The sequence below is a fragment of the Mytilus edulis genome, chromosome 5 (genome assembly GCF_963676685.1).
Source record: "Mytilus edulis chromosome 5, xbMytEdul2.2, whole genome shotgun sequence".
NCBI lineage: Eukaryota > Metazoa > Mollusca > Bivalvia > Mytilida > Mytilidae > Mytilus > Mytilus edulis.
Window position 1 is genome coordinate 49932184 of NC_092348.1, and position 14012 is coordinate 49946195.

General features: G+C 31.0%; 1 protein-coding gene across 2 annotated transcripts in view; it reads left to right on the plus strand.

The window, feature by feature from the left end:
• LOC139525444 (alanine--tRNA ligase, cytoplasmic-like) overlaps positions 1 to 8911 on the plus strand; it is a 35329-nt gene extending 26418 nt beyond the window's left edge. For both annotated transcript variants that reach the window (XM_071320777.1, XM_071320778.1), the window contains exons 15-23: positions 148 to 285; positions 822 to 962; positions 1363 to 1475; positions 1696 to 1804; positions 3392 to 3517; positions 3924 to 4043; positions 6206 to 6292; positions 6651 to 6764; positions 7443 to 8911. In XM_071320777.1, the coding sequence (XP_071176878.1) occupies positions 148 to 285; positions 822 to 962; positions 1363 to 1475; positions 1696 to 1804; positions 3392 to 3517; positions 3924 to 4043; positions 6206 to 6292; positions 6651 to 6764; positions 7443 to 7616 (1122 nt within the window). In that variant the 3' untranslated portion in view covers positions 7617 to 8911. The remainder of the gene's footprint in view (positions 1 to 147; positions 286 to 821; positions 963 to 1362; positions 1476 to 1695; positions 1805 to 3391; positions 3518 to 3923; positions 4044 to 6205; positions 6293 to 6650; positions 6765 to 7442) is intronic.
• Positions 8912 to 14012: the final 5101 nt, after the last annotated feature.

The following is a 14012-nucleotide window of genomic DNA, read 5'->3' on the forward strand; positions in this document are numbered from 1 at the left end:
TTTTTTTGTGTTCAAAATCTATGTGATCTTTTTCATTTATCAAATATAAACTTTGTATTGGATAATCCTGATACAGATATGTAATAATGTTAATAATGAAGAGTGTATAGATATTGAAAATTTAAATTCTGAATTGATATATTGTAGACTAGAAGAAGTTCTGTGATGAAGAATCACACAGGTACCCACATGTTAAACTATGGTCTTCGGGAAGTTTTAAAGGAGGCTGACCAAAGAGGATCCTTAGTAGCTCCTGACAGACTTAGATTTGATTTTACTGCAAAAGTGAGTACATTAGGTTTAAACTAGTTTTATAACTACATTAGTAGGAAAGGACATTTTTTAGGATTCAAAGAACTAATCCAATTACCGTAGTAAATATGAAGACAGCAACCCGAATGACATAAATAACTAAAATACATCTAGAGGACAACAGGAAGGATTGATTTATAATTTGGAACCTGACAATATTGGCCAAGATGTAAAAAATAATTGACTCAATTTTCAATTATCTCCTTTTGGGAAGACCTCAACCCTTTCCCCGACGAATCCTGTTTACCATGATCAGAATACCTCTTTTATGTTTCTTGCTCAAAACATTGCAAACACTAATTATCATTTTCTTGTTGAATACCTAGATGAAAGTGTAATCATGGCGCTTTCTTTTGTTGAAAACCGTGTCAAAATCAGATGAAATTTACAGTATTTACGAGAATTTGAAATAATATGGAAGCCAGACTAGTATACTTTTTACCAAAAAATGCTGGTTTTTTTTAAACGTACAAAACACTTATTTAAAATTGACCAGTTACATTTTTCAGGGTGCTATGTCTGTAAAAGATGTTAAAGCTGTTGAAGATATTGTTAATAATGTGGCTTCAAAAAATGAGGCAGTATTTGCTAGAGAGACTCCATTATCTGATGCCAAATCTATACAGGGATTGAGAGCTGTCTTTGATGAGGTAAGTTCAGGTTTCATAAATTGTTATTTTTACATGTATTTCATTGAAGTTAAACAGTTTGCTGTATAAAATAAGAACAGGCATAGTTCATACTTTACCAATCTCTAGTTAAGAGGTTCAATTAAAGTTCAAATTAATATGGATTTAATAATGTCAAATTATTCACTTGCAAGTGAATAATTTCTTATTTTGACAAAAACTTAACCAATAAAGCTGCCAAAAGTGAATTTGTATTTCACTATTATCACTCTCATTAATGAATGAACCAAAAATGTTTTATTTTTTTCTATATCTCGTAGCTAGTTTCCCTTTAATATAATTGATAGATGAAAATAAATTAAAACCTTTTTTGATTCACATGAAATGTATGATATACTAATAAGGGAATTTAATTTTTAAGGTGTATCCAGATCCAGTCAGAGTTCTATCTATAGGTATATCAGTTGAAGACTTAGTTAAAGATCCAATGGGACCAGGGGCTTCTCTCACAAGTGTAGAATTCTGTGGAGGAACGTTAGTATTTTTATCACTTATGCATGCATAGGTCAGTCATTAAGCAGGCCAATAGATTGAGGTGTAACACTGAAAAGAAAATTACTAAATTTGAAATAAATTGTTTCCAGTTTAATTAAAAAATATCCAACCAGCTTCTAAGGGAGATATGTTTGTAAATAAATGAATAGAAACAACTGTATGGATCTTGATATTACTTACAAAAATACATTTTTTATAGGCATTTACGAAGAGCTGGACATATAGGTAAACTAGTCATTGTGTCAGAAGAGGCTATTTCTAAGGGAATCAGAAGAATTATAGCTGTTACTGGTACTGAAGCACAAAAGGTTTGTAGAATTTTTTGTCATTTTATATGATACTTCCAACATGTAAGAAAAGTGCACTTACTAAGATTTTCAATGATACTAGTATAAAAATAGAGGCAGCACCCCAATGACACAAACACCCACAAAGTTTGTATTTTAGACTGACATTCCTTTGACAATGAGACTTTGCATTTCGCTGATATTGACTTTTTCTATAAAACAGTCATTTCCATATTTTATCCTGATCTGAAGCAGGTCTTTGCTATAAAGCTTTGCCAGTATTTACTCTACTTTTTTTAGCTCACCTGCCCGTTTTTGTCGTCATCATAGTTAACTTTTCAAAAATCTTCTCTAAAACTATTAGGCCAAATTTAACAAAACTTGGCAACAATCATCACTAGGGTATGTAGTTTAAAAAAATGTGTCTGATGACCCTGCTTTACAACCAACATGGACGACATGGCTAAAAATAAAACATAGGAGTAAAATGCAGTGTTTGGTTTATATCTCTGAAACTAAAGCATTAAGAGCAAATCTGACAAATTGTGATTATTGCTTAAACTTGAGAAAAACTTCTGTATTATATTAAATTTGATATCTGTATATTTTATGGTAATGATTCAAAATTTTATTTTTGAGTTGTTGAAAATTTTGTAAAAAAAAGGAGAGGAATCTTCACATGTCTCCCTGTATCTCTAAAATGATTTATGATTATTGCTTAAAACTTTACACACTTCTTAGTTATATTAATCTAAAGATCTTTATACTTTTTGGTTTTGATTCAAAATTTTATTTTAGAGATATTAATTTTTTTGTATAAAAAAGGGGAGGTTTTCACATGTCTCCCTGTATCTCTAAAACAGTTTATGATTATTGCTTAAAACATTAAACACTTCTTAGTTATATTTTTCTAAAGATCTGCATACTCTCTGGTGATGATTGAAAATATTATTTTGTAGTTATTGAGTGTTTTGTAAAAAAAGGTTTTTTTTCACATGTTGTGCCATATGTTAGACACTATTTTTGATTATTGCATAAAAATTCACACACACGACGAAGGGCGTATCATGCGTTCATGGCTCAGCTGTTTATTGTTATCTTAGATATATTATAGTATCTAATTATATCTTATATCTAATACTATAAATTATGATTTTAACCTTACTTTACTTGATTTCCAAAGCATCATTACATACAGGTGAGCGACACAGGCTCTTGAGAGCCTCTAGTATTGGTTCACAAAATCATAAATTGTTTGATATGTAGACAACCTTCTTTAACAGTTATAATAAAATGATAATTCTGTGTTAAATTGTTTAATTGAGAAGATATAAATCATTAAAATGTGTCTCTCAACCTAAATCTAGTACATGTACTAGTAGAGTATTTTTGAAGGAAAAATTTGCAATGAATAATCGTAATTGTTAAATTAATAATTTACTCTTGAAATTCTAAATCAAACCTACAGTAATGAAAAATGACTACTTTTATTTTATTCTCAAAGTTATTTGTATTTTTTTAGGCTTGGTATTGGTAGCTGTACTGGAAAAGAGTATTTTATAAGTTGACATAAATGATCATTCTATTTGTCATTTGTAACTATTTTAGGCTTGGCATAAGGTTGGTGTCCTTGAAAAGAGTATTAATGAGTTGAAGAAGGAGATAGACAACAGATTACAGAGTAAAGATGTGTCTGTTAAGGCTTTAACAAAACTTATAGTACAGGTTGATGATGTAAGTGTATCTCTGTTTGTCCAATTATTTAAGGGTCCCCTTAAGCTCATGATGTATTTATACTTTTTTGCTCTCTAAACCATGTGAATTCCTTATGAAGGTCACATCATTTTGTTCTGAAAGATTTGTAACAATTAAATTAAAGTTTATTCATCGAATAAATTAACTTTCTAAACTAAACAAGTAGACTAAAATGTATCAAATTAAGTAAAACAAATGAATTGAAAGTATAGTAAAATAAAAAAATAAATCTACTTCAGACATCTCATTGTAGTTTAAAGTTTAATCCATGAAAGAAATTAAATAAAGCGAACACAGCAAATTTGTTTTAAAATAGTTTACCAAGATTACAGCTAAAAACCAAACCCGTAATATAAAGAACAATGATGTTTTTTGGCTTTTAAAGGAAATTTCACAGTCAGTGATCCCGTATTGGAAGAAAGATAGCTTGAGAGGTGAACTGAAACCTCTAAGGAAGAAAATGGATGACTTGGACAAAGCCAGAAAAGCTGCTGTTATGGAGGAGGTATGAATTTTGTTCATGATTAAATTAGATTATTTGGTATTGTATGCAGTAGATTTAATATAATACCAAACACCTTGACTAAAATAATTTAGTCATAAAACTTGGACAAAATATTTACTTTGACAAAATTAAAAAAACTTGAACCACATTTATCGCAAAAATTTCATTGGATATATAACATTTGACAACCAACTAATTTTAATCCTTGAGAAGCTTTATATTTCATTTACAATAGAATATGATTAAATTTGTTAAACTGATTTTCACAGAGTTATCTCCCTGTAGTGTTATGTACCTCCTTAAAAACTTATTTTTATCGTGACTTCTTCAATGCACCTTTTGTAGGTCCATTAATTGAGACAAACGTGGAAGGTTAATGTATTAAAAACAAATTAAATAGTTCTAAATGTGGTGATCTCAGGTCAGGAACCTCATCAGAGGCTTTATTATATGAAAAATTATATCAAAATTAATTTTTCCTATCTTTTTATAAAACATCTTAATATGAATAAGATGAATGCTGTCCATATGTCCTAGCTCAAACATTTTGGTTTCCAGTACAAAATTCATTCAGAATAAATCTTTACCTTGGTTTGATAACACTCCATTAGAAAAAAAAGACCCTTAGTGATTTTGAATCAAAGTTTTACGGAACTTGGTTTACTATTCCCTCATGGCATGCTGGAGATTCCTTTTAGTTTTGGATTCAAAGGTAAAGGTTTTTAGCAGCTTGAAAGACTGAAATTTTTCTTCAAATTTTGGTTCTCATATGTTGTTTTTTGAACCATATGTCCATATTTTAGCTTGAAAATGTCATTGCATAAAATGATTTTATAGTAACTGTAAATTGATTGATAAATTAGGACAATTTTTGGGGTCCATAAATCAGATCTATACACATCTTTGGTGGATAACATCATTAGGGATGAAAAAGATTCCTATAGTTTTTGTCAAGCCTGCGACTTTTGTCGCAGACGTCGCAGACAGCTCGACATAAGGATAGTGATCATTTCATGGTTCAGTGACTACTTGAAAAATTTTTTGTAATGTTAAATTCTCTCTTATTATAAGTAATAAGATAACTATATTTGGTATGTGCGTACCTTGCAAGGTCCTCATGCCTGTCAGACAGTTTTCACTTGACCTCAACCTCATTTCACGGATCAGTGAACAAGGTTAAGTTTTGGTGGACTAGTCCATATCTCAAATACTATAAGCAATAGGTCTAGTATATTCAGTGTATGGAAGGACTGTAAGGTGTACATGTCCAATTGGCAGGAGGCATCTGACCTTGACCTCATTTTCATGGTTCAGTGGTTATAGTTAAGTTTTTGTGTTTTGGCTGTTTTTCTTATACTGTATGCAATAGGACGTCTACTATATTTGGTGTATGGATGAATGTAAGGTGTACATGACTAGCTGACAGGTGTCATCTGACCTTGACCTCATTTTCATGGTTCAGTGATCAAAGTTAAGATTTTGATTTTTTTGATTTTTTTGTCTTTTTTTTCTAATACTATATGCAATAGGTCAACTATATTTGCTGTATGGAAATATTTTATGATCTGTATGTCAGTCAGGCAGGTTTTATTTAACCTTGACCTCATTTTCATGGTTCATTGCTCTGATAACTTTTTTTGTTTTTGTCCGTTTTTCTTAAACTATTAGCAATGGGTCAACTCTATTTGTTGTATGGACGAATTGTTAGCTGTACATGCCTGCCTGGCATGATTCATCTGACCTTGACCTCATTTTCATGGTTCATTGATCAATGTTTAATTTTCTTGGTTTATGTGTAGTTTATGTGACAGTTGTAATAAAGCTTTATATTTGGGACTATCAACATAGAATCAATGATTAGTAAAGAAGGCGAGACATTTCAGCGTGTGCACTCTTGTTTTGGTTTATTAAGACAAAAATCATTAAAAAATAGACTGAAATTTGTCCACTATTTGACATAAATACTTGGAAGATTGTACAGACATCAGTGTCTTTGACACTACAAATCTATTTCTTTGACTACAAATCTATTTCTTTGACTACAAATCTATAAAGATCACTACTAGGCTGTTGCATCCTTGGTGCTTCTTTGGATTTATCCATATTCATCGACTCAATATTTAAAAGATACTGTAAAATCATAATTATTTCTTGAATTTAAGGTGGTGCAGGAAACAAAGAAGATGATAGAGGCCAGTCCAAATGAGAAATTTGTTGTTCATGAGTTCAAAGCTGGATCGATAGCTAAAGTATGCTAGATGTCTTTTTAGATCTTTTAAAATATATAACAATATAAAATGTTTGATTTACCAACTGAGTTTCGAATTGCCTTCCTGTTTAAAAAATGTAATGAACATCTTAGCTGAAAAATAGTCAGGTTAAAAAGAATTACAGTATGAATATATGATACTGATTTTCATGCACATGACCACATAACATATGTCATTCTAAAATCTGCTTAAAAGTGGTGTAAAAAAACAATTAATCAATCATTCTAAAATCCATCAGGTATATTTGAAAACCAAAAATTTGGACCACAAAAAAAAGACAAGCAAAATGGAAATTCATTTGTATGCTATCTGATCTTTGTTACTCTTATTTATTTAGGCTTTAGATGGTGCAATGAAACAGTACAAAGCCCTGAGTCCAGAGACTGCAGCAATGTTTTTTTCAGTTGACAGAGAGGCCAGTAAAATAATATGTATGAGCTTAGCTCCAAAGGTGAGACTCAAACTATTCAGATAGTTTTATTGACAGAGAGGCCAGTACATTTATATGTATTAGCTGTGCTCCAAAGGTGAGACTTGAACTATTCATATAATTGTGTTGACAAGAGAGGCCAATAAATTATGTGTATGCAGAATTTGACAAAAGTGATTATTCCATATTATAATTGAATTGTAACATTTATATTACAATATCTGAACCAAAAGAAGACCTCAGATACCCCCCCCCCCCCCCCCAACAAACCCTCCTCCAAAAAATATCTTTGTTTAATACAAAAATCTTACTATTAATACTAAAAATTTCATTCTTATATGGTATGTTGGAAATGATTGTGAAATTAGACATTGCTTATACTTTGAACAAATTTAGGAAAATGCTAGCTGCAGCAATATTTTATTACAATGTAGATTTAAAAATTACAAACTGTTTTATCATTTGTAGACCAAAAACTGACAAAATAATAAGAACGAAAAATTAAACGCTACTCAGACAATCTTGCAAATTATCATATTTCAGTAACTGTTTGTGATTTTGTACCAAAATATTATAATTGTTTCTGACCTTAAACTAGCAAGTACCATAATAAATTAGATAAAGTAAGAATGATTGTTATTTTGATATTTTTCATTAAATTCTAATAACTGCTACATCATTATTTGGTGTTTTTTTCAGTCATCAATAGCTGCAGGACTGAGTGCTAAAGCCTGGGTGACAGAGATTGCACCACTGATTAGTGGTAAAGGTGGTGGCAGTGACGCTTCAGCACAAGCCACAGGTTCAAGTTGTGATGCTCTTCAGGAGGCTTTAGAAACTGCCAAAAAATTTGCTCAGATGAAGTTGTCATGACAACAGGATACTATTTAATAAAACATAATTTATTTTTTGATATTTTTCTTTGAAATCATGTGCTTACAACAGACATTCAATAATATGTAATTTTTATTTCTGTAAATGAAATGCAATAAGAGAAAGTAACCTCGTCATTTACTACACATTGTATGTCTTACTTTAATCTTGCTTTATGGGTTGGAAATGCAATATTTTATTTTTTTATGCAACTTATATGGTTATTGATATATAAGGTCTATGAGAATGTCTAAAAATGTTAGTATATTATTCTTTAAAAAAGCATTTAAATCAGTTATAACTGAAGACAAGGAAAACCATCCAGTGACTTGATAGAACATTTGGGAGTGAAAACATACCATATTTATATTAGTATCTTTTCAACTTCTTAAGTTGGAACAATCATTACATATATGCAAGTTGATCAGTAAGTGCATATGCCAAAAGTGACATTTTGTTTAAATTTGTTAGTCACTTGATATTTAAAAGTTAGAAATATATACAAGTTGGTCAATTGGTGTTAACAGTGACAAGATACATAAATTGGTCATTTTGCGCTTATTTTAAAAAAAATTTATAAGATATAAAAGTTGGTCAGTTTGTGCATACTTGTATAAAGAAAATGGTAATGATAATGCTGTCATTTAAATGGCTTAAAAATTAAATTTTTCAGAAGAAAAAGTGTGATATTATTTAAGCTGAACAATAACATGTCGATAACTACATTTTCAATGTTGACCTGGATCACTCCTATTTCAAATTATCAGCTCTTTCTAAACTAGATTATAAAAGTAACAGTTTAATTCCATGAATTTTTAAGAACTGGTACACTGAGAGTACCAGTAATGCAAATTTTTTTACAACTGCCAGACCTTTCATCAGCAGTAGATTGATATATGAGGTCCATCATCATATTTTATTTAATCTTGAAGTTTGTAATGTATTGTATTGGAAAAACTAAAAGTGCTAAATTGTGTTATTTATTAGATTGGGATTACATGGAAATGTCTATACTTGTTTGCGTTCAGTAAAATATTTGTTGATCCTAGGAGTTAGTTGGTGAAAATAACTTAATAAAGAGTGTTGATAAACAGGTAGATGCATCCCTTGACAGAAACATGGTTTACTTTTGTATTTGTCTTGTAATGTTTACATAAGTAGAGAATACCCTGATTGAACTTTATAATGTATACAGCTCCACCTAGCAATTGTTTGCATGGCATTATCTCTACTTGCAACAGATCTGTAATTGAGTACATGTACTTAAATATGAAATAAAATTAAATGCAAGCTGATTTTGTCTTCTTTGAATGATCTTGAAGTTTTTAATGGTAGATAATCATGACAATAAATCTATGAAATCTTAAAAGATGGAACTGGATTGGTGTTGCTGTTTTTTCCTCAAAAGGGATAACCTTTAGAAAAGCAATGCGACTAATGAGAATAGAGTGAGTGGTGTGTACTGAAATTTGGAAGTCTAAACTGTTGATTCCAATGGGTTTTAGCGCTCTAGGATCCAATAATCCTCTCTTTTACTCCTAAGGACGTCTGGTCATTAGGATCGTTCTAATGATCTTGGTCCATGTAAATATTAAAGGAGAACTAATGGTTCTTAAGCCAGCTACAGATTATATCTCCCACTCCATTTTACTTAAGGATTCAAAAGTCACCCCTTCAAGAGGTCTGACAAATTATATTACTTCATATATATGATGTACCAACTTGGCATGAAGATTTGTGGAAATCCTTGTTATTTAAATTGGTTTTTGTTTGTTATGCAATTGAAGAATATTAAGAATTGTTCAGAATTGATCTGCCAAGCCTCAAAAATGCTTTATAGATATAAGATTAATAAGAAGATGTGGTATCTCTCCATCCAAGTAACAATTTGTATAAGTTAACCAGATCTGTGGTTACTCTGCCTGTTCCTAAGTGTTCCTTGTTACTGATCAGTGATTGCTTAAAATATCTATCAGCAATTACATAAATATTCAAGAGGGTTAACAGGTAAAGCTTTCTTTTTTTTCTAGACTTGAAATGGTAGAGTTGCAAATTAAACATGGAAAGAGACAAGGTTCATAAGGCACCATACCGTATAGCGGGTTATTTTCGTGGGCGTAAAATTTCACAATTTTCATTAAACATGTTAAATAAGGTATACAAAATATTTTTGTGGTTATTTTTTTGGGGAATTCAAAACTTTAATTATACCTTTGCATGTGCACTTTTAAGTTGTTGGAATTTAATTTGGCGATTTTGTTCTATCCGCAAAAAATAAGTAAAAATTTACACCCTGCGAAAATAACCTGCTATACGGTATCACCCTAATATGATCTAACCAGTCTTTGTTATCTCTTTATCTGCTGTGTTGTGACAGAGAAACAGAAATATTTGAATTACCTGGCCATGGTTTGAACCCAAAACTTCTTAGTCTCTATGCAAGCAAGCGCAGCTATGACCACAAGACCACAGAGTTCCAATCAACATTAATTTACCAACAATACAATGCAACCTTAGTTCTATGTTCATCAATATAATAGGAGAGTAAATGGTAACTCACAAAATTCATGTAATATGGTGCTATTTTCTGTTATACAACAGCATACTGTAAACTCTTTTCTGTGGTCTGAAGACATTATTTTGACATAGGGATGTCTTGATTATCTGTGTTGTTAAGATGTTGTCTTTTAGATGCTTACTCTTCTATTTTTATTCATACATAACCTTCTACAGATGTTCATTAACAAGGAGCTATGTTTCTTGACATACAAGGAAATGAAATATAAAATTTATACTAGATACTCTGAAACTCTGAAACTCATTTAGCCTAAGTTTGGCTGAAATTGATACAGCAGAGAAGATTTTTTAAAGTAAGTCAACATGATGAACAAATTGTGAAAAAAGTCTTTAAAGGGCAATAACTCCTAAAGAGGTAAATTGACAATTTTGGTCAAATTGACTTATTTGTAGATCTTACTTTGCTGATCATATTTGCTGTTTACAGTTTATCTTTATCTATAATAATATTCAAGATAATGACCAAAAACTGCAAAATTTCCTTAAAATTACCAATTAAGTGGCAGCAACCCAACAATTGGATGTTTGATTCATCTGAAAATTTCAGGGCTGATAGATATTGACCTAATGAACATTTTTACTCCATGTCAGATTTGCTCTTAATGCTTTCGTTTTCGAGATATAAGCCAAAAACTGCATTTGACCCCTATGTTCTATTTTAAGTAACGGCGGCCATGTTTTTTGACGGATCAAAAATCAAAGCACACACTTTGTGCAGGATAATCTAAGGAACAACCATGCTAAGTTTTAACCAAATCCATTCAGTAGTTTCAGAGGAGAAGATTTTTTAAAGTTAGCAAATATGATGAACAAATTGTGAAAAATTGTCATTAAAGGACAATAACCCCTTAAGGGGTCAATTGACAATTTTGGTCATATTAACTTATTTGTAGATCTTACTTTGCTGATCTTTTTTGCTGTTTACAGTTTATCTTTATAATAATATTCAAGATAATGACCAAAAACTGCAAAATTTCCTTAAAATTACCAATTAAGTGGCAGCAACCCAACAATTAAATGTTTGATTCATCTGAAAATTTCAGGGCTGATAGATATTGACCTAATGAACATTTTTACACTACATGTCAGATTTGCTCTTAATGCTTTCGTTTTTGAGATATAAGCCAAAAACTGCATTTGACCCCTATGTTCTATTTTAAGTAACGGCGGCCATGTTTTTTGACGGATCAAAAATCAAAGCACACACTTTGTGCAGGATAATCTAAGGAACAACCATGCTAAGTTTTAACCAAATCCATTCAGTAGTTTCAGAGGAGAAGATTTTTTAAAGTTAGCAAATATGATGAACAAATTGTGAAAAATTGTCATTAAAGGACAATAACCCCTTAAGGGGTCAATTGACAATTTTGGTCAAATTGACTTATTTGTAGATCTTACTTTGCTGATCATATTTGCTGTTTACAGTTTATCTTTATCTATAATAATATTCAAGATAATGACCAAAAACTGCAAAATTTCCTTAAAATTACCAATTAAGTGGCAGCAACCCAACAATTGGATGTTTGATTCATCTGAAAATTTCAGGGCTGATAGATATTGACCTAATGAACATTTTTACTCCATGTCAGATTTGCTCTTAATGCTTTCGTTTTCGAGATATAAGCCAAAAACTGCATTTGACCCCTATGATCTATTTTAAGTAACGGCGGCCATGTTTTTTGACGGATCAAAAATCAAAGCACACACTTTGTGCAGGATAATCTAAGGAACAACCATGCTAAGTTTTAACCAAATCCATTCAGTAGTTTCAGAGGAGAAGATTTTTTAAAGTTAGCAAATATGATGAACAAATTGTGAAAAATTGTCATTAAAGGACAATAACCCCTTAAGGGGTCAATTGACAATTTTGGTCATATTAACTTATTTGTAGATCTTACTTTGCTGATCTTTTTTGCTGTTTACAGTTTATCTTTATAATAATATTCAAGATAATGACCAAAAACTGCAAAATTTCCTTAAAATTACCAATTAAGTGGCAGCAACCCAACAATTAAATGTTTGATTCATCTGAAAATTTCAGGGCTGATAGATATTGACCTAATGAACATTTTTACACTACATGTCAGATTTGCTCTTAATGCTTTCGTTTTTGAGATATAAGCCAAAAACTGCATTTGACCCCTATGTTCTATTTTAAGTAACGGCGGCCATGTTTTTTGACGGATCAAAAATCAAAGCACACACTTTGTGCAGGATAATCTAAGGAACAACCATGCTAAGTTTTAACCAAATCCATTCAGTAGTTTCAGAGGAGAAGATTTTTTAAAGTTAGCAAATATGATGAACAAATTGTGAAAAATTGTCATTAAAGGACAATAACCCCTTAAGGGGTCAATTGACAATTTTGGTCAAATTGACTTATTTGTAGATCTTACTTTGCTGATCATATTTGCTGTTTACAGTTTATCTTTATCTATAATAATATTCAAGATAATGACCAAAAACTGCAAAATTTCCTTAAAATTACCAATTAAGTGGCAGCAACCCAACAATTGGATGTTTGATTCATCTGAAAATTTCAGGGCTGATAGATATTGACCTAATGAACATTTTTACTCCATGTCAGATTTGCTCTTAATGCTTTCGTTTTCGAGATATAAGCCAAAAACTGCATTTGACCCCTATGTTCTATTTTAAGTAACGGCGGCCATGTTTTTTGACGGATCAAAAATCAAAGCACACACTTTGTGCAGGATAATCTAAGGAACAACCATGCTAAGTTTTAACCAAATCCATTCAGTAGTTTCAGAGGAGAAGATTTTTTAAAGTTAGCAAATATGATGAACAAATTGTGAAAAATTGTCATTAAAGGACAATAACCCCTTAAGGGGTCAATTGACAATTTTGGTCATATTAACTTATTTGTAGATCTTACTTTGCTGATCTTTTTTGCTGTTTACAGTTTATCTTTATAATAATATTCAAGATAATGACCAAAAACTGCAAAATTTCCTTAAAATTACCAATTAAGTGGCAGCAACCCAACAATTAAATGTTTGATTCATCTGAAAATTTCAGGGCTGATAGATATTGACCTAATGAACATTTTTACACTACATGTCAGATTTGCTCTTAATGCTTTCGTTTTTGAGATATAAGCCAAAAACTGCATTTGACCCCTATGTTCTATTTTAAGTAACGGCGGCCATGTTTTTTGACGGATCAAAAATCAAAGCACACACTTTGTGCAGGATAATCTAAGGAACAACCATGCTAAGTGTTAACCAAATCCATTCAGTAGTTTCAGAGGAGAAGATTTTTTAAAGTTAGCAAATATGATGAACAAATTGTGAAAAATTGTCATTAAAGGACAATAACCCCTTAAGGGGTCAATTGACAATTTTGGTCATATTAACTTATTTGTAGATCTTACTTTGCTGATCTTTTTTGCTGTTTACAGTTTATCTTTATCTATAATAATATTCAAGATAATGACCAAAAACTGCAAAATTTCCTTAAAATTACCAATTAAGTGGCAGCAACCCAACAATTAAATGTTTGATTCATCTGAAAATTTCAGGGCTGATAGATATTGACCTAATGAACATTTTTACTATGTCAGATTTGCTCTTAATGCTTTCGTTTTTGAGATATAAGCCAAAAACTGCATTTGACCCCTATGTTCTATTTTAAGTAACGGCGGCCATGTTTTTTGACGGATCAAAAATCAAAGCACACACTTTGTGCAGGATAATCTAAGGAACAACCATGCTACGTTTTAACCAAATCCATTCAGTAGTTTCAGAGGAGAAGATTTTTTAAAGTTAGCAAATATGATGAACAAATTGTGAAAAATTG